This window comes from Populus euphratica, unplaced genomic scaffold (genome assembly GCF_000495115.2).
Source record: "Populus euphratica unplaced genomic scaffold, PopEup_1.0 scaffold223.1, whole genome shotgun sequence".
Taxonomy (NCBI): Eukaryota; Viridiplantae; Streptophyta; class Magnoliopsida; order Malpighiales; family Salicaceae; genus Populus; species Populus euphratica.
The window spans coordinates 48,344-72,529 of record NW_011500105.1 but is presented as its reverse complement, the minus strand read 5'-3'; the positions used below and the strand labels follow the sequence as shown (position 1 = coordinate 72,529).

Genomic DNA, 24,186 nt, shown 5'->3' with positions numbered 1-24,186 from the left:
AAATTTTAAATTTGTTTGAAAAAAATTTAAATTAATATTTTTAAATTTTTTTTATCATTTTGATATATTAATATAAAAAATTAAAAAATTAAAAATTATTATTTTAGTATATTTTCAAATAAAAACCATTCTAAAACCCACAACTCATCACGATCTGAAACATAATCTTAAACATGTTATTCACAATTCATGGCAACTATAGAAGTATACATGACAAACACTTCTGTTAATTTCGGTATCAATCAACCAAATTTTAAAAGAAAAAAAGTAAGTTGGTCATGTATTATAAACATAATAGGCAAGGCAACACAACCTATCATTTTCAAAAACATAAAAAGAAAAAAATGTCATATTCATGGAATTTTTAATTTCCAAACTATGTGATTTTCAATTTTTGAAGAATAATTTTTTAATTTATATTATAAAAAAATAAAAACTAAAACAACAAATTGTATAGAGTTCAAATTATTGAAATCATTATAACAAGATGCTTGTATAATTGGGAGAGAGGGAGAGAAAAAAAACTCATAGCTTCTCGTCTCTATCTAGTCTCTAGCATAAGCAATATTTAAAAATCACGATTTATTAAAATGAGGACAAATTCCTGGGGAAAAAAAAGTTATTTAAAAATACTTTTTTTGTTCCTTTGGTTTTTGTTTTACTCAAGAAGTAATTAGAGTAGATCCTATCATGGATATTAACATAAATTTGAAAATTTATTATGGAAATGGAAGAACAAATGAATATGCGCACATATAGTGATTTCAATTTCAAACTGCTAATATATTGGGTTGGATGGACAGTCTTTTGGTCAAAATGGATTCAATCGATTGAAAATAAAATACGTACAAGGCGTAAATTGAATTTCAACACAAATTTATGGCCAAGTCAAGTGGAGGTTTTTCTAAGTAATAAAAACAAATATAAAAAGGGACATCAAAATTACTGAAAATCTATAAGAGACATAAAGATTATTATGAACTTTATTTCTCTTCAATTTGTTTCATAGCAGTACATCTTATTTTCATATGATTAGCCATAACTTGGCATAACAACTCCGGTTATTTAAAAACCTAGCAAGTGAGGTTATTCTCAGGAGCAACGCCGAGTTGACTGCAATAATCTCTATAATATCTACCACGAGCCTGAACAGCACCTGAGTTTCCACCATTGCATTCTATACCATTAATGGCTCGAATAGTTGCTCCAAAACCTTGGCTTACTACAGGACGAACTCTGTTCATCCAAAACCATAAGGCTGTCTTAAATGACACGACAGCATCCCTTGCTACAATGTCAGGATTGTTCAATCCATCAAAGTTGTTGCTCCTTCCGGCTGGCCCATAGTTGTAGTTCCATGATAGTTGGAGTGGTCCGCGGCCATAGTATTTCTTGCCTGGAACACATGGGTATTCCCTGTTGTTTTCATCACAGTAGTCACCGGAAGCACCATTTATCTCTTCTGTATAGCAGAAGTCTGCAAAATAAGACATTTTCTCTTGTCAGTTTACACACGAGGAGCTGAAACACACTTATTAGACAGTTCGCTTTGTTGGCAAAATCCATATGCGGACAACTGTATTCGTGGAAAAGATAGGTAGACAGACAGAATACTGTTGGCTATCATGCTTGCTATTCAAATGCTGCGAGAAATGTTATTAGGGATGGAAGAGGAACTTACGTCCAGTCTCATGAGTAACATGAGCGAAGAAAGCTGCAATCTCACGCTTAGAAGCTTCAGCAGAACCAAGTTTACCAAATTGAGGATATGAATTGACAGCACTGAGAAATGCATTTCTTGTATAGAAATTCTTCCCAGCACAGCTTGCAGCAGCTTTGTTGATTATACCATTGAAGAAAGCAGGCGTAACAATATCAGCAACAGAACCACTCCCACTAGGAGTAGTAGGCGTAGGCGATGAATTACAGGGCCCTTGTTTACATCCCGGACCACAATAGGCATTGCCAGTGCCACAGTAGCCATATTGACTGCAACAAAGGTTTGCAGCACAGCCACAATTTTGAGCCTCTACCACATTCTTGGGCAGGGCTCCTGCAAGAACTATGGCTAAGATAATGGTAAGTAGAATATTGCCTCTCATTTTCGCTACTCCTGAAGGGAGTTTTGAAATTGATATGCAAAGAGAGAAAGGAATTTCTTGTGATGTGTGGAGATTAGGTCGAGGTTAAGCTATTTATAGAGGCACAAAGTGGACGAGGTCTATAATTTTACGTGTAAAATATCTAGGAGTTGATTATAATTTAGTCTATAAAGTTTGGCAAAATAAATAAAGTTTGGTAAAAATTTCTAGGATAATGACATTAATGTACTCTTTACATGACATGTTGTTGAAGTGGCCAGACATTTGTATACCATAGAAGGTAGAAACTTTATTACTACACCGGACACAATCGACCTGTTTAGGACCATGTGTCTATCACTACATGAGACAATCTTATTTGGCTTGGTATGTACTGATTATCACTTCCTAACTTTTTCCCAACCCAACATTTTCCTCTCATTAATTAAGAGCTTAATTTGCTTTTGATGAATGACGTCAACTCAAACGAGTTAATTATTGATAAATCTAGCATATCATTCAGGCGATAATAAACAGGAAGTTATAATAGATAAAAACATAAAAAGAAGTCACAAAGAAGTTGCCACTAACAAGCACCTATAAACAAGAACTCATCACTTATTAGACCCTGTTAGAATGCGTTGGAGACTTTTAATCAAATTATTCTTTGTGTATGAGAAATTATTATTCCAGACCTTTAATGAAAGTGCAAGACGATGGAGTATTAGTTGAAACAATGTATTTCAATCAAGCTTTTTATCTTTGAAGATCAGCTTGTTTCTTGCAGTCCAAATACCCCCACAAAATTCCATATGATAACACTGTGAATGCATTTCGCTAGAACTTACCTTTCCATGAAACTAGTCTTGTGCGGATGCTGTTTATCACAAGCTTTCCAGTTGAGAGTCTTTTCAGGTTTGCCCCCAAAAGAAGGTCTAAGTATTGGGCAATTAGTGTGTTCCATTTGCAATATATCACATTTGTTAGTCCTACTGTAAATTCATCATCTAGGTTGATGTGAACTGGAGAACTTTTATAAAAACTAACATCCAGATCTAAAGTCAATTCAAACCACCTCAAAATCCTTTTAGCATTAATTATCAAAATAAAATAATTAGGAATAAACACTAAGTATCATCTGCATATTGTAAATAACTCATGTACATCCCATTTCCACAATGGATTCCTTTAAATAATCCAAAAGTGGAAGCTCTTTTAAATAGAACTGATAACCCCTCCATATCTATGTAAAAAAGAAGTAGGTGATAGTGATTCTCGCCTTGACCTTAACATGTCATGTTAAACTCAAAACTCCGTGCTTGATATAATCTTTATATTTATCAATAATTTTTTTTATTGATATTTATATTATTATTTTATTAATAATTAATTTATTCATAGAATCATAAATAAAAATGTTTTATCAATAAATATTTTGTCTATAATTTTTTATCGATTGGTAATAAAAAATATTATTACCAATAAATTTTCTAATGAAAAAACATGAAAAAAAGTACCTATTTTATTCTGTTAATATTTCTCTAAAAAAATACCATATGTAATCCTGTCGGTGATTATTTTAAATTTTTTTTTACAAAACTATAAAATAATTAAATTAATATAAATCAACACACAATAATACTCAAAACTTAGTTACTTGGAAAAACAAAAGAAGAAAGTCAACTCAAATAAATTTGCAACAAATAAATAACTAAAAAAATAAATTCAACTAAAAAATTTATATAAAAAAATAAAGTTGTAATTGCTAAAATATTGATAGAAATATTCTGTTAATAAACTGTAATTTATCAACATAATATTTCTATTAATATTTTATTTTTATTTATCAACCGTCTTTCAATCAAATTACTATGGAAATCGCTACAGAATAAAATTAAAAAATCATTTATATGTTGATCACTTCTTTTAGTTTATTTATTTATTTGTTATTTATTTTTATCGAATCTTTTTTTTAGATTTTAGAATGAAAAGTAACCCTCTATTTTTCTTTATAATATCTTTTATTTTTTTTCTTTCCATATTAAATAGAAAAAAAAACCTCTTTGTAGTTTAATTAAGTATCAAAAAAATGAAGAAAAACCTTTTGCGTCGAATACAAGAAGAAGAATACACATATTCAGAATATTGATTCTTACAATTACAGAATAGCTGCTCCACAAACCCACAAACCCATATATGACATCATTTTCTCTAGGTTCTCCTGTACAACCAAATTAAAAGCCTTTCCATGAAACTAGTCTTGTGCGGATGCTAGTTATCACAAGCTTTCCAGTGGAGAGTCTTTTCAGGTTTGCCCCCGAAAGAAGGTCTAAGTATTGGGCAAGTAGTGTGTTCCATTTGCAATATATCACATTTGTTAGTCCTACTGTAAATTCATCATCTAGGTTGATGTGAACTGGAGAACTTTTATAAAAACTAACATCCAGATCTAAAGTCAATTCAAACCACCTCAAAATCCTTTTAGCATTAATTATCAAAATAAAATAATTAGGAATAAACACTAAGTATCATCTGCATATTGTAAATAACTCATGTACATCCCATTTCCACAATGGATTCCTTTAAATAATCCAAAAGTGGAAGCTCTTTTAAATAGAACTGATAACCCCTCCATATCTATATCAAAAAGAAAAGGTGATAGTGATTCTCGCCTTAACATGGTTATTTTCAACTCAAAACTCCGTGCTTGATCAACGTTGAATACACTACTATAATCTTTATATTTATCAATAAATTTTTTTTATTAGTATTTGTATTATTATTCTATTAATAATTAATTTATTGATAGAATCATAAATAAAAATGCTTTATCAGTGAATTTTTTGTCTATAATTTTTTATCGATTGGTAATAAAAATATTATTATTAATGAATTTTTTAATGAAAAAACATGAAAAAATTACCTATTTTATTCCGTTAATATTTTCTTAAAAAAATACCGTATGTAATCCTGTCGGTGATTATTTAAAAATATTTTAAAAAAATTTATTTTACAAAACTTTAAAATAATTAAATTAATATAAATCAACACATAATAATACTCAAAACTTAGTTACTTGGAAAAACAAAAGAAGAAAGTCAACTCAAATAAATTTACAATAAATAAATAACTAAAAAAAATAAATTCAATTAACAAAATTCATATGAAAAAAATGAAGTTGTGATTGCTAAAATATTAATAAAAATATTTTATTGATAAATTATAATTTATCAACAGAATATTTCTATTAATATTTTTATTTTTATTTATTAATTTTTTGACAGTGACAAGAATATCTACTGCAACAACCCATACATGACATCAATTTCTCTAGGTTCTCCTGTACAACTGAATTAAAAGCATTATGAAAGTCCACTTTCATATCCAAACTATGGTGCCCACTTTTTTTAACACTGTGTACAACTTCATTAGCCAAAATGAAACCATCTAAAATTTGATGAAAGTTGTTTGATTAGCACTAATACTATGGATAATGACTTTCAATTTGTTGGATAGCAGTTTAGGTATATTTTTGTACAAGCCATGCACTAAACTTATTGGCCTTACTCTGAAAATTCTGTAGATAGCTTTGATTTTGGAACAAAGGCCATATGAGAGATGTTAATTCCTGTTGGTAATTTCCTAAGTCGAGAAAATTCAAGCACCATATAAAAAATGTTAGGCCCTATCAGATGCCATGCGTTTTTATAGAAAATGAAGGTGAAGCAGTCAAGAGCTGGGGCTTTTGTTCCATCACAATTCCAAATCATTTGCTTGACCTATTCCATAGTTACCGCTTGTTCAAGTTGTTGAGCTTGTATTATGGGTAGTTTATTGAACCCAAGGAACCCCATTGTAGCTCTTGTAGAGATATCATTAGTGAACAGACTTGAGAAATAGGATATTGCTGCCTCCTTGATGTCCTTGGGAAGGGATGCAGTATATCATTGTATCTGATACGAGTGATAGAGTTTTCTACTACTTCGAATATTAGCTATAATGTGGAAGAATTTTTTGTATTCTTATCTCCAAGGCTTGCACCAGGTCTGTCTTGATTTTGTACTGCAGATTGATTCCACGAACTTATTGATTTCCCACGGCTTAGAGCGCAAGATTTGCAGCATAGAAAGTTCTTCATGGTTAAGCTGTCTGTCCTCTTCTATATTCTCCAGTCGCTGGATGTCACGCTAAAGCTGCAACAGTTTCAAGTCCTGATTGCCAACTTCCTTTCTATTCCATATTCTGAATTTCATAGCCATAAAGGCAAGCTTTTTAACCAAGTGAAGTCTCCCATTGTACTTAATACCATATTCCTGCCAATGAACCTCAAGTTTGTCCATACACATAGGCTGAGAGACCTAACAATTACGGAAACGAAATGGCTTCCATCTCCAAGTTTGGCATTGCAGTCCTAAGATCATTGGGCAGCGATCAGACAATTCTATAAGTTATTCTATAATACCTCCAGCCTAATCAACTGAATTAAGGGGAAACCATTTGACTGATAAGTTATTCTACAATGCATGAACAAAATTGTCACAGCACATTGACCTCTTAGTTCCTAGCAGGAAACACACCTCAATGTCATTATGCAGAACAGTATAACAGTATTCCTAATCGATGCCCCCTTAGCAGACATACCCAATCCTCAACTATTCCAGAGTAAGATCTTCATTAAGAAAGAAGGTGATACATATCCAATGTCGAGCTGCAAAATGGCATTATTGGTCGTCATTCCAATCTTCCAGCTCTCTGTACACCTGGCCTCTAATGGATGTTACCAGTACCTGCGAGTCCTCAACATTCCAAAACCCAATGTCTGCCCAGTTTTCAACGTTCCCTGAACCTCTGCCTCAACAACAGAATTTGATGCTGTTGCATATGAAGATGTTGAACAACGAACCCCTTGTCTGATTCCAGAGTCCAGTGAGCCTTGGGATTCCACCTCACATTCATCTTCAATATGCTGTAGACTTTCACTTGGAGAGAGAAACTTAGCCTTGTGCTTCATGCGTCTGAGAAACATTGGATGCGACGCCGTGGAATTGTTGCTAACACAACCTGAAATTGTAATTGCACTTCATTTGGAAGACGGGAGCCTAAATGAAGTGCTGAACAGTTGTCGTCATAATGGCCCATAGTTTTTGAGCCTTCATTTGGACTATAATATGATGGGCTTCGCGTTGCAAGCACTCCTTCATTTGGACTATAATATGATGGGCTTGAGATATGTTGGGCTTCGCGGTGCAAGCACATTGGATGATAAATTCAGTAGATAAACTCAATTACTCTCAAATAGTAATATTTAATTTGACGGAAAAAAATATTTTTTTTTATAAAGTGCGGCCCTTAAACCATATAAATTTTGTGTATGAACATTTATATATATATTTTTTATTTTTATTTAAATCTCTTATAATATTTAATGACACATTAAGGATCTATGCACTGATTACTTGGTTGCTTTTAGTTATATTTGTTGCTGTGAATACTATTAACTGCGGTTAAAAGATGTTTATCTAGCAATATAACGAAAACAAAAATTAAGATGTTTATCTAGCAATATAACGAAAAAAAGAAGAATAAAGCTAAAACAAAAGTTGAAAATACTATGGCATAGAAATATTTTACTATTTATTGCTATAGTGTAATTATCTATTTATCCTTCTCAAAAAAACCAATAGCTTTTACATTGGGTATTTTTTTTCTTTTCTCATGACTTATTATTAATTATTATATTGATCAATTGTCTTTTTATTTTTTTTTAAGAACAATGAAATTATTAATTTACTCTTCAAACCAAAATTATCGAAACTAACTTTTAAGAGCTTTCACATCAATTCACTATTTTAAGAACAATAAAAAAAACTTGCAAAATTTCTAAAGCTTGCATACAGGAGCTTTTATGTTTTTTCATTATGTTTTTTTTTTTGTTATTATTGATGGTAATTTAATTTTTTAATAAAAATAAAATAATATTAAAATAGAAAAGTTGATGATATATATAACTCATACTCCAACATGTGGAAGGCGCTCACAAGATCTGTTTGCACACATAATATGTCACAGTAGTTAATAAAATCTTTTGCCATGTTTTTAAAATCTTTGTAGCTTATTATTTTTGGTGGGGTGGCATGTGGTGATAGTGGTATGATCAATTATCGTTGGTGCAATTTATTTTTAATCTTTTATCTTTTTTTTTTCATTCTAAAATCATACTACCTATTTAAAATTTCAATGTTGTCCTTTTAGTTATTGATAATTCATATTTATTTTTTATTTTTTTTTATTTTTAATTTTTAACTTTTAACTTTGGCTCTTCTATAAAAAAAATATATTTGATTTGATTTCAACATTCAATCCAATTTGTGATATATTATTTTTTCTAATATGATTATTTTTTTCTAGTTTTTTTCTTGATCCTTTCTATAATTCTTATTTGTTTTCAATTCCATCATTTAATCCAAATCTATATGTTTTTATTTTTTTCCTCAATTCCATCATTTAATCCAAATCTATATTCCTTTTCAATTTTATCCTCTAATTTATGTTTTATTTCAATTTCAATTCTTATGCTTTTAATTGCTATTTTTAGTTTATTTCAATTTAAATTCTTATGCTTTTACTTGCTATTTTTAATTTTAAATCCTTTTGTATAATTGATTTTTTTTTAATTTTATATTTTTATTAGTTAGGGATTATACCTCATGATTTTTCTATATATTGTGCTTCTAATTTAATGGCTCACATCACTAAGTTTAAAAAATTCTTATAACATAAATTTGCATCAAATATAGCAATTCTATAATTCATAAGAAAGTTATAAACGAAGGAAGACAGAAGAAAGATGGAATTTCATTCATAATAATACGTGTACAAGTATAATGGCTAAATAGTTTGAGGAACCGTTTCCAACCTAATGACCAAACAAGCCTTGTAATTCCTCTATCTGTTTAAGCATATGTTTCATCTTAGCTTCCAACTCGTGGTGTCATGTTAAGACATGTTCCCTTTAAAAATCAACATGTTCATTCAATTCTCCACTCTTTTATTTGACGTCTCTCGTCACAGAGTTTGTTTATTAAATTCTTTATCTGAGGACGGAGTTCAGGAGCCTGTGTGTTCAACTCAAGTTTCTTTACTTAAAAATTAATTAGGTATAAGGATTTAATTATATTTTAAAATAAATTAAATTAATTTTATTAAGAGTTTAATGGTAAAAAATTAAGTTTGGAAATCCAATTTGAACTTAATTGAAAAGATTAAAATTTTAAAAAATTAAATTAAATTTTTACCAAGTTAATTGATAGAAATCAAGGGAAAAATTACAAAAAATAATAATATAGTTTTGGCTTCAATTAGGAATCAAATTAAATAAATTCACAACCAATAATTAACATGTAAACAAAGTTGAATTATGGGGATACAATTAGTTGAAATTAGGGTCAAATGACAGTCAATTAAAGAAATTCAAAGTTTAATAGTTAATTGATAGTCAACTTGCATAAATATAAAACTAAGGATAAAAGAAAAAAAGATCAGACATATGGGGTTGACATCGAAGTATTTTTAAGAACGAAATTATATAAAATTAAAAGTTTAAAATTAATTAATGAAGTAATCGTGACAAATCAGAAATCAAAGGATTAAGTAAATGTTACCAAAACGGTGCTGTTTTGATTACTATTCATCTTTTTTTTTTCTTTGAAATGACAACCCAGAAAGGTTACTTTGCAGGTACATTTAATGCCTCTAACCTTTACCAAATTTGACAAAACTTGTACGCAAATGATCACCTAACATCCTTTTACACCTTAGTATGGTCCGTTCAAGTTTATTGACATCACATAGCACGACCTAAAAAGGCCAACTCAGACAGCCTTTAACTGTCAAATTTGATAATTTATGGTGTTTACTTTGAGCTAATGATTGGGATCCTTTCCAGTCAAATCAAGGGTAAAAATTTTTCCCCAGTGAAGAATATTATGGCTTGAGCATGAGAAAAATTGGGTAAAAAAATTAGCTTTCCCCCTTGTTTTTACTACTATTATAAACTGTCTATTCTTTCTCTATATTTATCGTGGCTTTTGACCACCACCACTCTTACCTTCATCTTGTTCATCATCATCTCCACCACAAGTAGCCGCCGACCACCTCATTTAGTGGTTGCACCATCTCTCCCCTTTTCTTCCTGCAAGGTTCTTCCTTTTCTTCTTCTTCCTGCCTCCAGCTTTATTGCCAGCCACCAGCCATTCCACTATCCTCGTCCAGACTAGTGATGACATCCACGACCTCTGTGCAAGGTGAGCCCCCTTTCCTCCTATTTTTCTTCTTCCTTCTATGTTCACATGAATTATAATTCATGTCCTACTAATCATGCATCAATAATGGACGTGAATTATAATTCATATCCATTATTCATGTAATGGACTTTGGTTCGAGCCAGTTCTGGTCCATCCCAAATGGTTGGGACGGGTCTGATCCAAACTAAAAAAATAAAAAAATTATGTTGGGTCGAGATCAGCCCAACTTTTTTGTTGGGTTGAGATTGGCCCAACCTCCCTTTTTTGGGCTGAGATCAACCCAATATTTTTTAGGTTGAGTTTGAACCAGTTAGTTGGGTCGACCTTGTTCATATTTATTTAATATCTATTTATTTATAATATAATATATATTATAAAAAAATTCAAAATTATTTTAATATTTTTTATTTTCTCAAATTTTTTTCTATCAATTTTGCATAATATTGAGTTATATATTTACATTATAAGATACAAATCCAGTATTAACATACTTGGTTTTGCTTTCAAAATATTTCTAAAAAATATTAAAAAAATCAAAACTTTTAAATCAATTTCCCTTTTTAAAAAATCAAAAAAGAAAAAAATATTTTATTTTTATGCATACAACCAAATCTTAAAAAGTTTTCAAGCATATTTTTATATATAAAAAAATTACATCTTTTTCACATTTAAAAAAAAGCAAAAAATTGGATATTATAATTAGTTTATGTTTGTCCATTAGGAATTGACTAAAATGTCAAAAACATTGTACCAATCATTTTTTTAGGGTTTAGATGTTGACTTTATTATATGTGGTGTTAGAGAATAATATAAATTATATCCTGGAACCTCACCCCTAGGATATGATTTATATTATTCTCTAAAACATCTCCTTAAGTGAAAGCCATTTAGACTTGAAATTTGCACATGCTCACGTTACCTTGTGCTTAACTTTTTTATCAAATAAATGGAGATGGTGAGATTTGAACTCGTGAGCTGTTAGATGAGATTTTACGATATGATTTATATTATTCTCTAACACATCCCCTTAAGTGAAAACTCTTGGGGCTTGAAACTTGCACAATCCCATATTACCTTGTACTTAATTTTTTATTAAATAAATAAAGATGGTGAGATTCGAACTGTTTGGTAAGGTTTCAGGATATGATTTATATCATTCTCTAACTTTCTCAACCTAAAAGCTTAAGTTTTTAGGTGAGGTTCCAGAATATGATTTATATTATTCTCTAACACATCCCTTTAAGTAAAAGCCCTTTGAGCTTGGGTTTAAAATTTACACAGGCTCACATTACTTTGTGTTTAATTTTTTATTAAATAAATGAGGATGATGAGATTCAAACTCATAACTATTTGGCTATCAAGGTTTCGATACCATAGCAACGAACCATCTCAACGCAAAAGTTTAAGTTGTTAGGTGAGATTTCAGGATATAATTTATATTATTCTCTGACATAATCCTCTTAAGTGAAAGTCCTTTGGACTTGAAACTTGTATAAATTCATATTACTTTAAACTTAATTTTTTTTATTAATTTATCTTGAATTTGAAGTATATTTGTTGAATTTTTTTTTATATATATATATATATGCAATAGTACATGTCGTATATATGTAAAATAATATCAACCTGTTTGATTTCAAGTCGTATCTCAAATATAGGAAAAACCGGGGAAGCTAAAGCTATTCAAAACTGGAGGAGAGTTCACCCATATTTCTAACATCCGACCTTGTCCCAGCAAATAAGATATTTGAACATCCACTCACTCATGGTGGATATTTTGTCTAATACTTAAAATTCTCAAATCATTTCAAGGCTTTTGGATATCTTAACATTAGTTTTTATTTCTATTTCTATTTTTATTTTTTTAATCAACATGAAGTTTTAACTTTGTATTGTGCTGTTACAGCACACGATAGATGGTAATCATACGGGAGATGAGCTTAAGAGGATCCTCAAAGGCTTTACGAAAGTGGTTTTCAATGCCAGGAGACAAGCATAATCTGGAAATTTTCTTGTCTTCACACTCACAGTAACACAATTTCTTTTAAATTCTTTAGCACACTATTATCTGAAACAAATATGGGCCCGAGGGAGGGCATAGAGTATAATTTCCCGTACCAATTGTTTGTGCCATTGCTGGCAGATGCGTATTACTTTTCAAACAACTAGGGAAGGATAATCAACCACTATCATTTCAAGCAGAAGTTGAAAGAAGTTAGGCAAGAAAATAGAAATCTTGTCCCCATAAAGACACAGATTCAATTGGTAGTTTACCATGCTAGTTCTGACCTTGGAGGAAAAAGCCTGTCCAACCCTATCTCCTAACGAAAGAAAACGTAATATCCTCTTACTTTAAACAGTCTGGAGTAGCTTCTACGAAGATACTGCACCCAATGGCATAGAATGGGCATAGCCGTCGTTGACTAGCTAATTACCCAAAATCTACGTCGCCTTCCTATATATTTTTAAGATAGAGAAGACAACCTTTCACCATAAATGAAAGGTTTGAAAAAAATAAAATTGACCCGTCTTCTAGTGCTCCTTTTTTTTCTAGTTTTTGTAGCTAACTGTTTGGATAAAAATGGATGCCCAGAATCGACGCATGTGGTTGAATAACTTGCATACAATATCTGTTTTATTAATTAGAGGCGCCATTCATGTTACAGGAAGGAGAAAAAACACTATTCTCAACTCAACTTAATTTCTAACTCAAATATTTCGGTTTAATATTAAAAAATAATATAAATTATATTTTAAAATATCACATAACAACTTAAATTATTGAATTAAAATTATTTTTTAACATGATATTAAAATTTTGATGATTAAACAGTCACAAATTCAAATCTTATCATCTCTATTTATTTGATACAAATTAAACATAAAATAATATGAACTTGTACAAGCCAAATGACTTTTACTTGAAAGAATATATTAAAAAATAATATAAATTATATCTTGATATCTAATCTAATAGTTTAAATTATTAGATTGAATTGGTTCTTTAATACCCAATATTTTCTTTTTCTCATGATGATTAACTTATTAGAAATGTAATAATAATTATTTTTTAAAGTATTTTTTATTTGAAAATATATCAAAATAATTATTTTTTATTTTTAAAATTTTATTTTTCATATCATCAGATAAAATTTTTTAAAATTTTAAAATAATTTGAATTAAAAAATATTTTTTTCAAATAAAACTTATAAAACACAAACAAATGGGATTTTATAAGCGAAGACACGAAGCAAGCTGGAATAGATAGTGCTCATTCCAACACATGTCAAGTCAACTCATTCCACCTTACTACAACTCAGCTCTTGCAGCTGAACAATAAGTAGAATAGGCGCCATCGTTTCTTCCACACCTAGCTAGCTGGATTAGAAATGGGTGGGGTGTGCCTTTAGAGCTTCCATTAATCAACACTAACAAGATATTTGACCACAGTGCGGCCATATCGTATATATTGGAAAAGATCACGTTTACTTTGGTCAATATAAAGTGCTGCCGGTCAAGTGAGCCAAGCAAATGGCCTAGCAACGCCACACAGTATGATAATGGGGAAGCAAGAGGAAATCATAGCAAGTTGCCTATCATACTGTATTTCAAACTTGTTTCATTAACATCAAGATCAATGCGATGTTGTCCATGGACAAGGACCCCAATCCACAATTGCTATCATGTAAGAAATGGACTCGACAACTTCTTTGAAAAGTCTCTCCATTAATATTCATGATGTTCAACGTCGGCTCAACATGATTTTGAACCAACAAATGATCTCAATAGTGATTCGATGGCGAAGATCCTAGGTGTTGCAGTTTCTGGATGTTCTTAGAACAGTTCAATTCAATCCCTTAATGTCTAGAAAAACGTAATTTAGTGTCGCTCGGCACTATTTAGAGTATGATTGGATTATATTTTTTAAAATTTTTAATCTTTTTAAAAGTTTTAAATTAATATTTTTAGTGTTTTTTTATCATGCATTAATATAAAAAATAAAAAAATTATTTTTAATATAATTTTATATGAAAATCACTTTAAAAAACATATTTTACTGTGATCTAAAATAAGGTTATCATGTATTATAAACATAACAGTCAAGGCAACACAACCTTTCATTTTCAAAAACATGTTCATTAAATTTTTAATTTCCAAACTAAGTGATTTTCAAGTTTTTTGAAGAAATTTTTTTTTATTTATATTATAAAAAAACTTAAAACTAAAACAACAAAGGGTATTTTTTAGAGTGCAGTTGGATCGTTTTTTTTTTATCGTATTTTTTTAAAAGTTTTAAATTAATATTTTTTAGTGTTTTTTTATCATTTTAATATATAAATATCAAGAATTAAAAATATAAAAAATATTATTTTAATATATTTTCAAATAAAAAATATTTTACACCATAATCTTAAACATAATGTTTACAATTCATGGCAATTATTGATGGATGCAATGACAAACACTTGTGTTAATTTTGATATCACTCAACCAAATTTAACCTACCAAATTTGAAAAATGAAAAGGAAGCTAATCATGTATTATAAACATAACAGGCAATACAACCTTTCATTTAAATAAAAAATTAAAAGAAAACATGTCATATTCATCAAATTTTTAATTTCCAAACTAAGTGATTTTCAAAATTTTTGAAGAAATTTTATTTATTTATGTTTTAAAAAAATTTAAAACTAAAACAACAATTTCTATAGAGTTCAAATTATTGAGATCATTATAACAATATGCTTGTATAATTGGGAGGAAAAAAAACTCATAGCTTCTCGTCTCTATCTAGTCTCTAGCATAAGCAATATGTAAAAATCAAGATTTATTAAAATGAGGACAAATTCCTGGGGAAAAAAAGTTTTTTAAAAATACTTTTTTTTTCCTTTGGTTTTTGTTTTACTCAAGAAGTAATTAATTAGAGTAGATCCTTCTACGGATATTAACATAAATTTGAAAATTTATTATGGAAATGGAAGAATAAATGAATATGCACGCATATAGTGATTTCAATTTCAAATTAATTGCTAATATATTGGGTTCGATGGATCCAATCTTTTGGTCAAAATGGATTCAATTGATGGAAAATAAAATACAAGGCGTAAATTGAATTTCAACACAAATTTATGGCCACGTAAAGTGGAGGTTTTTCCAAGTAATAAAAATAAATATAAAAAGGGACATCAAAATTACTGAAAATCTATAAGAGACATAAAGATTATTATGAACTTTATTTCTCTTCAATTTGTTTCATAGCAGTACATCTTATTTTCATATGATTAGCCATAACTTGGCATAACAACTCCGGTTATTTAAAAACTTAGCAAGCGAGGTTATTCTCAGTAGAAACGCCGAGTTGACTGCAATAATCTCTATAATATCTACCACGAGCCTGAACAGCACCTGAGTTTCCACCATTGCATTCATTACCATTAATGGCTCGAATAGTTGCTCCAAAACCTTGGCTTACAACAGGACGAACACTTTTCATCCAAAACCATAAGGCTGTCTTAAATGACACAACAGCATCCCTTGCTACAATGTCAGGATTGTTCAATCCATCAAAGTTGTTGCTCCTTCCGGCTGGCCCATAGTTGTAGTTCCATGATAGTTGGATTGGTCCGCGACCATGGTATTTCTTGCCTGGAACACATGGGTATTGCTTGTTGTTTTCATCACAGTAGTCACGGGAAGCACCATTTATCTCTTCTGTATAGCAGAAGTCTGCAAAATAAGACATTTTCTCTTGTCAGTTTACACACGAGGAGCTGAAACACGTTTATTAGGCAGTTCACTTTGTTGGCAAAATCCATATGCGGACAACTGTATTCGTGGAAAAGATAGGTAGACAGACAGAATACTGTTGGCTATCATGCTTGCTATTCAAATGCTGCGAGAAATGTTATTAGGGATGGAAGAGGAACTTACGTCCAGTCTCATGAGTAACATGAGCGAAGAAAGCTGCAATCTCACGCTTAGAAGCTTCAGCAGAACCAAGTTTACCAAATTGAGGATATGAATTGACAGCACTGAGAAATGCATTTCTTGTATAGAAATTCTTCCCAGCACAGCTTGCAGCAGCTTTGTTGATTATACCATTGAAGAAAGCAGGCGTAACAATATCAGCAACAGAACCACTCCCACTAGGAGTAGTAGGCGCAGGCGATGAATAACAGGGCCCTTGTTTACATCCCCGACCACAATAGGCATTGCCAGTGCCACAGTAGCCATATTGACTGCAACAAAGGTTTGCAGCACAGCCACAATTCTGAGCCTCTACCACATTCTTGGGCAGGGCTCCTGCAAGAACTATGGCTAAGATAATGGTAAGGAGAATATTGCTTCTCATTTTCGCTACTCCTGAAGGGAGTTTTGATATTGATATGCAAAGAGAGAGAGGAATTTCTTGTGATGTGTGGAGATAAGGTCGAGGTTAAGCTATTTATAGTGGCACAAAGTGGACGAGGTCTATAATTTTACGTGTAAAATATCTAGGAGTTGATTATAATTTAGTCTATAAAGTTTAGCAAAATAAATAAAATTTAGCAAAAATATCTAGGATAATGACATTAATGTCCTTACGTGACATGTTGTTGAAGTGGTTAGATAGTTATATACCATAAAAGGTAGAAACTTTATTACTACATCAGACACAATCCTATTTTTAGTCCTCTGTATCTATTTCTAGATCAGACAATCTTATTTGGCTTGGTATGTACTGATTATCACTTACTACCCAACTTTTTTCCAACCCTACATTTTTCTCTCATTAAGAGCTGAAATTACGTATGATGAATGACTTAACTAAAGAAACTTAAAAACTGGTAGCTAACGGGAAAACAAGGACGGCAACTCAATCGAGTTATTAATTTATTGATAAAACCAGTATACTATTAATGGTATGATAAACAGGAAGTTATATAGATGAGAACATATGAAGTTACAAAGGAGATGCTGCTAACAAGCTCCTACAAACATGAACTCATAACTTAGTAGACTATGTCAAAATACCTTAAGGATCTGTAATCAAACCATTCTTTGTATATGAAAAATTATTATTCCAGACATTTAACTATAGTGCAAGACGATGGAGTATGAGTTGAAACAATGTATTCCAATTAAGCTTCTTATATATCTTTGAAGATCAGCTTGTTTTTTGCAGTCCAAATACCCCCCACAAATTCCATATAATAGCATTGTGAAAACATTTTGCTAGAACTTATCTTTGACCATGTCGCTCCATTGCCAGATGACTTGATCTATTGTATTTAACATACACTTAAGGTATCAAACCAACTCAAAAATCATTTCCATGATCTCCACATGTGGTAGCAATGAAGGAAAAGATGAGGAGCATGCTCCTTTTCATGTTCACGAAAGGGATATATAGCTTGACTGGGATGTAGTAAACGGCGGTGTGCTAGAAAGGCTCTTGTATACACTCTGCTTTGTAGCAATATCCATATGAACATTTCTACCTTTGGTGGGGCAGATCCTTTCCACAAAAGGGAAGTGAATATGAAGTTTCCTAGAAATAGAATGTTATCAATTAAATCATTGTCATACTTGATATATAGCCCCGCTTGTGTCTCCTCCTGCCCATATTTTTTTATCACCTCTGCTTGACTGCAATGTTACCCCTGCTAACAGTTGATTCGTGTTATTTAATTGCTCCTCTTCTAATGCCCGCAAGCATCTTTTCAGTGAAGTCTTCATTGCCACTAAGTTGTAGCATTATCCCCTATATCTAACAAGCAGGGAGGTGGTGTTGTATAAAGGAGAAAAGGTGTGGATAAAGATCTTTTAACAGCGCACCAGCTAGCCACTTGCCTATTTAGAAGTGAATATTGCTCTCGTTGCAAATCTAAAACTAGCAGTTGCTCATCAAAGCCACTTCTATTTTAGAGTCTGTGCTGATAACAAAATAGATAGACTATCATGTTTCAGAAAAAGATGGTTTAAGAAGTGGGAGGCCATTAATAATTGAAGCTTAATATCTTTTGGTTATATGCTCTTGCCAACCTCTGAGATTGTTTTCCCCTTCCACCTGAAACAATTTTGAATTTTTTCAAGAAAAAATATATAAAATATATATATAAAAAACATTTTTTTGAATTTTTCATTTACAAGTTACGTCACCTTTTAAATAACTATTTTCTTAATCTCTACTCATTTGTCAATCTATTGTTTTTGAAGTTATTAAGACCCTAAAAAATACAAAAGTTCTTTTTATGTCTACTTTGCAAAGCCAAAACAGAACAAAATTTCTCAATTTATTTGCATCGTAAATATTATAAAAACAAAAAAGCAATTGTCATAATCTAATTTTTGACTCCTTTAATTTTATCTTATTTTAATTTTATTTTTCTATATAAAAATAATTGAAAAGAAAAAAAATAAGTGATGATAAAAAAAATAAAAAAGAAAAAGAAACAATAAATGAATTGAAAAAAATGAGATGAATGAGGAATAATTGAAATTTGGGTCAAGATAATATAAATTGGAAGATTGGGGACTTAATTAAACTTTGGATTGGTTTAATTAATCAAATAAAGAGCTTAATTGTAGAATTGATAAATTGGAGGATTTAATTGAAATTGGAAGTAGTTTAAGGAAATCAGGGGCTTAATTGAATAATTACCAAAGTTTGGAGCTGATTTGGGTCAAGCTTGCAAGAAATTAAAATGAAAGGACCATGTTGTACATTAGGCCGAGCAGAAGAACCCGCGGGAACTGGAGGAGATGACAGACGCAAACCAGCCGAACAGAGAAAAAACAGGGGAAGCACACGGGGATGAAGAAAAAATGAAGACTGGGAACTAACACAGAAAAAAAAGACGAAAAAGAGAGAGGCAGAAATAACACAAAAAAACCTGAGGAGGGACGAGAGAATACCAGGAAAATAACAGAACAGGACAGTAGAAAGGAGGACCGGAGAACTGGAGGGAGATTTCGGGGGAACTGAGGACGAACTGAGAGGATAGAACCCGAGGGAACGAACTGGGGAAGCGAGGAACCAGAGATAACAGAGAAAAAATAAAAACCCACGAACGAAGAACAAAGAAAAAACTGAAACACAGAAAGAACCCAGGACAGAAACCAGGGGACATAAACGAAAAGGATAGAACCCAGAGGACGAACTAAGGAGGAACTGGAGGGAAGAGAGAGGGAAAAAAAACAGAGGAATGAAGAGAGCAGAGAGACAAAAAAACAGAGAAGAACAAAAACACAGGGACTAGGACAGAATAGCAAAGACAGAAGGAAAGAAAACGGGAAGACGAAGAGGAAAACAAAACACAGAGGGTAAAGCATATGATCAATCAGCATACCAGGGCATTCGGCTTCGTCTCCAGGTAGGTTCTTCTTTCCTTTGCCCCGCTTTTGCAATTTTGAGTTTTTGCACTGTGCGAAGGTGAATTATTACCTTCGCAATGTGTAGTGCACGCTTGAATTAGCTCGTGCGTTCCTACCACCTAGCCGGGTTATTGATTTGTACTAGTAACCGGGCTAGGCCAATCCCCAAAAAACAGAAAAAAACTGGGTTTGGGCCTCAAGTCCTACTGGCTAATCCCTTTTATTTTAGTTCTTTTTATTATAATATTTGACCAAAGAGTTTCAGAAAATTCCAGAAAAAATTGTGAATCCTTTAAATTTATTTGAAGGCCTCTCATGTTTTTTATAGGATATTTCATTATATATTTGATTTATAAATTTTTACTGTGAAATATAAATTTGATATTTGATATATTTTATTTATTTTTTAAATAAAAAAGATAAAAAAAATATGTATGTTTTGTTTTAAATTTATTTTATTGGTATACTCACTAATATCAAAATAAGAAATATTATATTTTTTTTAGCTACATAATATTTATCAATATCAGAGTTAAAAGTATCCGTTACCAAATGTTCACTAGTGTTAAATTCATGAATATTATAGGCAAATTATAAAAAATATTTTTTTTTTTGTGTAAACAAACTCATATCATAAAATCTCAGTTAACCAGTTAGGGTTTCTCATGACTATAATATTAGATAACGACTTCTTAAAAAAAAAAATTATGGCTAACTTTTCTTAAACTTTATAATTATTAGAGATTTATATAATTATTAACTTTAAAATTTATAAAATTAATTAAAATACTGTAAGCTAATATGAATATCCATATATATTACTCTAAAAAATAAAGTAAAAAGAAATAAATGAATCAGAAGCTACGGATCCCTCCCCCTTCCATTATTAGTCCAAAATAAAATACCCTCAGCATTGCGAACTATGTCAAGCCCCGTGTGATCGCAACCACAAAACCAATCGATGCAAAATGAGATAAAAAAAATTCTATCCCAGATTGGAGCTCGACCATAAAACACCAAGTCATTTCTCGCCAGCCATGTACCCCAAGCTATACCATAAGAGAGATTGATCTGATGAAACTTCCTCTGGAATTTTCCTTCGGCAAGAGAAGGCCATGCGACATAATCCATTTGACACCCTATCAAGATAGGAAACGAGACCAAATTTTCCAATTGTGAACACATAAGACCAGAAAATGATCTGAAGATTCTATGTGGATTATGATGGATAACTTCTTGTTAACCACCCACTTTCTCCGTTACTCCTCGCTTTAAGGTTGAACAATTAAAACTGCCCATCTATATTATCTCATGTGTTTTAATTAGTTTCTTTTACAAACTTAGAAGATCTTTCATATAACATGTCTTATCTTTCTTCTAATCCAAACTTCATAACTCTTATAAAACTTACTAGGTCCAAACTTATTTTAATATGGAAACATTTATTAAGTCCAACCTACTATTTCAACTTTTTTTTAATCTTTTTGACTTAAATTATTTCTCAAACTAATCTATTGTGCAACCCCTAGGCTTTCCACTGCATGCTTCATTTTCTTTTTTCTTTTTTCTTTTTTTTTTTGTATAAAAGTCCAAACCTTTTAATCCGCTGCAAGACTTTAAATAGTTATTTTTATTTTTATGTTTTGAGGTTTTTTTTTATTTTTTTGCATTCATATATAAGAGCTCTTTGATCTTTTGCGCGTCCTAGCAAATTCAATCGCTTCTTTGTTAAGCCACCGCTATATATAGTTTATCATGTTTCCTTCGTAATGTGAAACCTTCTTTTCCTATCATTCTAGGTTTTTTATTGTTTGTTTTTACAATTGCGAACTACATAACTGACAGATTTGTCCAGTCCCGTGACGAAGCCAATCTAGTAGAGCAAAAACACTCTATATTTGCGTGTTTGGGTACTTTCATTATATATTTGATTTATAAATTTTTATTGTGAAATACAAATTTGATATTTGATGTATTTTATTTTTTTCTTAAATAAAAAAATAAAAAATATGTATGTTTTGTTTTAAATTTATTTTATTGGTACACTCACTAATATTAAAATAAGGAATGTTATATTTTTTTTTAACTATATAATATTTACTAATATTAGAGTTAAAAGTACTTGTTACTGAATATTCACTAGTGTTAGGTTCATTATGCAAACCATTAAAAATATTTTTTTCTTTATATAAACAAATTTGTACTATAAAATCTCAGTTGACCAGTTAGGATTCCTATTTGTTATAATATTAGATAGTGAATCCTTAAACAAAATCTTTATGGCTAGTTCTAGTTCTAGTTTTTTAAATTTTATGGCTACTAGAGATTTATATGATTGTTAATTTTAGAACTTATAAAATTAATTAAAATATATATAAGTTGATGAGAACAAAATAAAGTAAAAAGAAATTAATGAATCCGAAGCCACGGAGCCCTCCCCCTTCCATTATTAGTCCAAACATTGCGAACTATATCAAGCCCCGTGTAATGAAATTCTTCATTCTTTGATCGCAACCACAAAACCAATCAATCTAAAATGAGATAAAAAAATTCTATCCCAGATTGGAGCTCGACCATAAAACACCAAGTCATTTCTCGCCAGCTATGTACCCTAAGTTATACCATAAGAGAGATTGATTTGAAACTTCCTCTGGAATTTTCCTTCGGCAAGAGAAGGCCATGCAACATAATTCATTTGACACCCTATCAAGATAGGAAATGAGATCAAGTGATAAGAAAGTGGTAAGAATTTGGAATCAAGGAGTTTGCTTATTTTGTAATTTTAGGTTTAAATTCTTAGTTGCTCATATGATAGCCACTGGAAGCTTACATGATTGTTGACTTCAGGGTCTGTAGGATTAGTCGTGGTATACAGAAGTTAGCTCAAACACCCATATTAATAATAAAAAAAAGATAGAAAACGAGACCAAATTTTCCAATTGTGAAGATATCATACCAGAAAATGATCTGAAGATTCTATGTGGATTATGATAGATAACTTCTTGTTAACCATCCACTTTCTCCGTTACTCCTCACTTTAAGGTTGAACAATTAAAATTGCCCATTTATATTATCTCATGTGTTTTAATTAGTTTCTTTTACAAGTATAGATCTTTCATATAACATATTTTATCTTTCTTCTAATCCAAACTTCATAACTCTTATAAAACTTACTAGGTCCAAACTTATTTTAATATGGAAACATTTATTAAGTCCAACCTACTATTTCAACTTTTTTTTAATCTTTTTGACTTAAATTATTTCTCAAACTAATCTATTGTGCAACCCCTAGGCTTTCCACTGCATGCTTCATTTTCTGTTTTCTTGTTTTTTTATAAAAGTCCAAACCTTTTAATCCGCTCCAAGACTTTAAATAATTATTTTTATTTTTATGTTTTGAGATTTTTATTTATTTTTTTGCATTCATAAGAGCTCTTTGATTTTTTGCGCGGCCTAGCAAATTCAATCGCTTCTTTGTTAAGCCACCGCTATATATAGTTTATCATGTTTCCTTCGTAATGTGAAACCTTCTTTTCCTATCATTCTAGGTTTTTTATTGTTTGTTTTTACAATTGCGAACTACATAATTGACAGATTTGTCCAGTCCCGTGACGAAGCGTAGACAATGCCTCTAATACAATCTAGTAGAGTAAAAACACTATATATTTGCGTGTTTGGGTACCTAGAAAGGAAGTTCTTGGAGTTGGAAGCTTGTTCGGAGAAGAAGGCTTCAAGTTTGGTAGGAAGAACTTGAGGCAAAGATGCTACGCATAATATTAGAGGTGTAGCTATAATGTCACAGTGGCATAGAAGGAAACAACATAAAAAAAAATTATAAGCAACAAAACAATTTTGGTCGAATAGAATAACCATAAAAAAATTAATTCATAATTTTATTATTAATTTTTTTTTCTTTTAAAAATATCTCCAGAATTATAAATTAAAGAAATTTAAAAGTTAATCTAAACCACCTTGAAACCTGAAAAAAAATAGTACAAGTCCTGAATAAATTAGAAAACTAAAAAGTAAAAAGTAAAAATAACAAATTAGTCCAAATAGCATATTAACTACTAGCCACCATTCCTATAAAACTAGGCGTTGGAAACCTCTTTCAGACTTCAATTATTAACGACTAGCCACCCTTCCTATAAAACTAAGCCTCAGAAACCTCTTGATTGATAAAATTTAGGTAAAATCCAACAATCAAATCGAAAGTAGTAGGCTTTTTTGTTAGGACAATCGCTTCGTATATCCAAATGTCTTCATAGATTTAGTCATTTTCCATCAACCTATAAATATTCATTTAAGACTATCTACGTACATATAGTTAAGCTGTGACATATTCACAACTGATTGATAACCATCAATATGGCTTGTATGGATTCATGATGTTGACCTAGCCTGAGTACACTCATTTTCATAGGAAAATGTTTCCCAAAACTTGA

At 30.8% G+C, this 24,186-nt stretch overlaps 2 protein-coding genes across 2 annotated transcripts; both read right to left on the bottom strand.

Annotated features, from left to right (window-relative positions):
• Window positions 1-958: 958 nt before the first annotated feature.
• Window positions 959-2,178, bottom strand: LOC105109604 (basic endochitinase CHB4-like). The gene is made up of 2 exons (XM_011004354.1): window positions 1,682-2,178; window positions 959-1,477 (listed from the first exon to the last, which is right to left on the bottom strand). The coding sequence occupies exons 1-2, from the start codon at window positions 2,100-2,102 to the stop codon at window positions 1,074-1,076; spliced, it is 825 nt and encodes a 274-aa protein (XP_011002656.1). The 5' UTR covers window positions 2,103-2,178; the 3' UTR covers window positions 959-1,073.
• Window positions 2,179-15,592: 13,414 nt separating this feature from the next.
• Window positions 15,593-16,821, bottom strand: LOC105109603 (basic endochitinase CHB4-like). Its single transcript, XM_011004352.1, has 2 exons — window positions 16,316-16,821; window positions 15,593-16,111 (listed from the first exon to the last, which is right to left on the bottom strand). The coding sequence occupies exons 1-2, from the start codon at window positions 16,734-16,736 to the stop codon at window positions 15,708-15,710; spliced, it is 825 nt and encodes a 274-aa protein (XP_011002654.1). The 5' UTR covers window positions 16,737-16,821; the 3' UTR covers window positions 15,593-15,707.
• Between the last annotated feature and the right edge of the window lie 7,365 nt (window positions 16,822-24,186).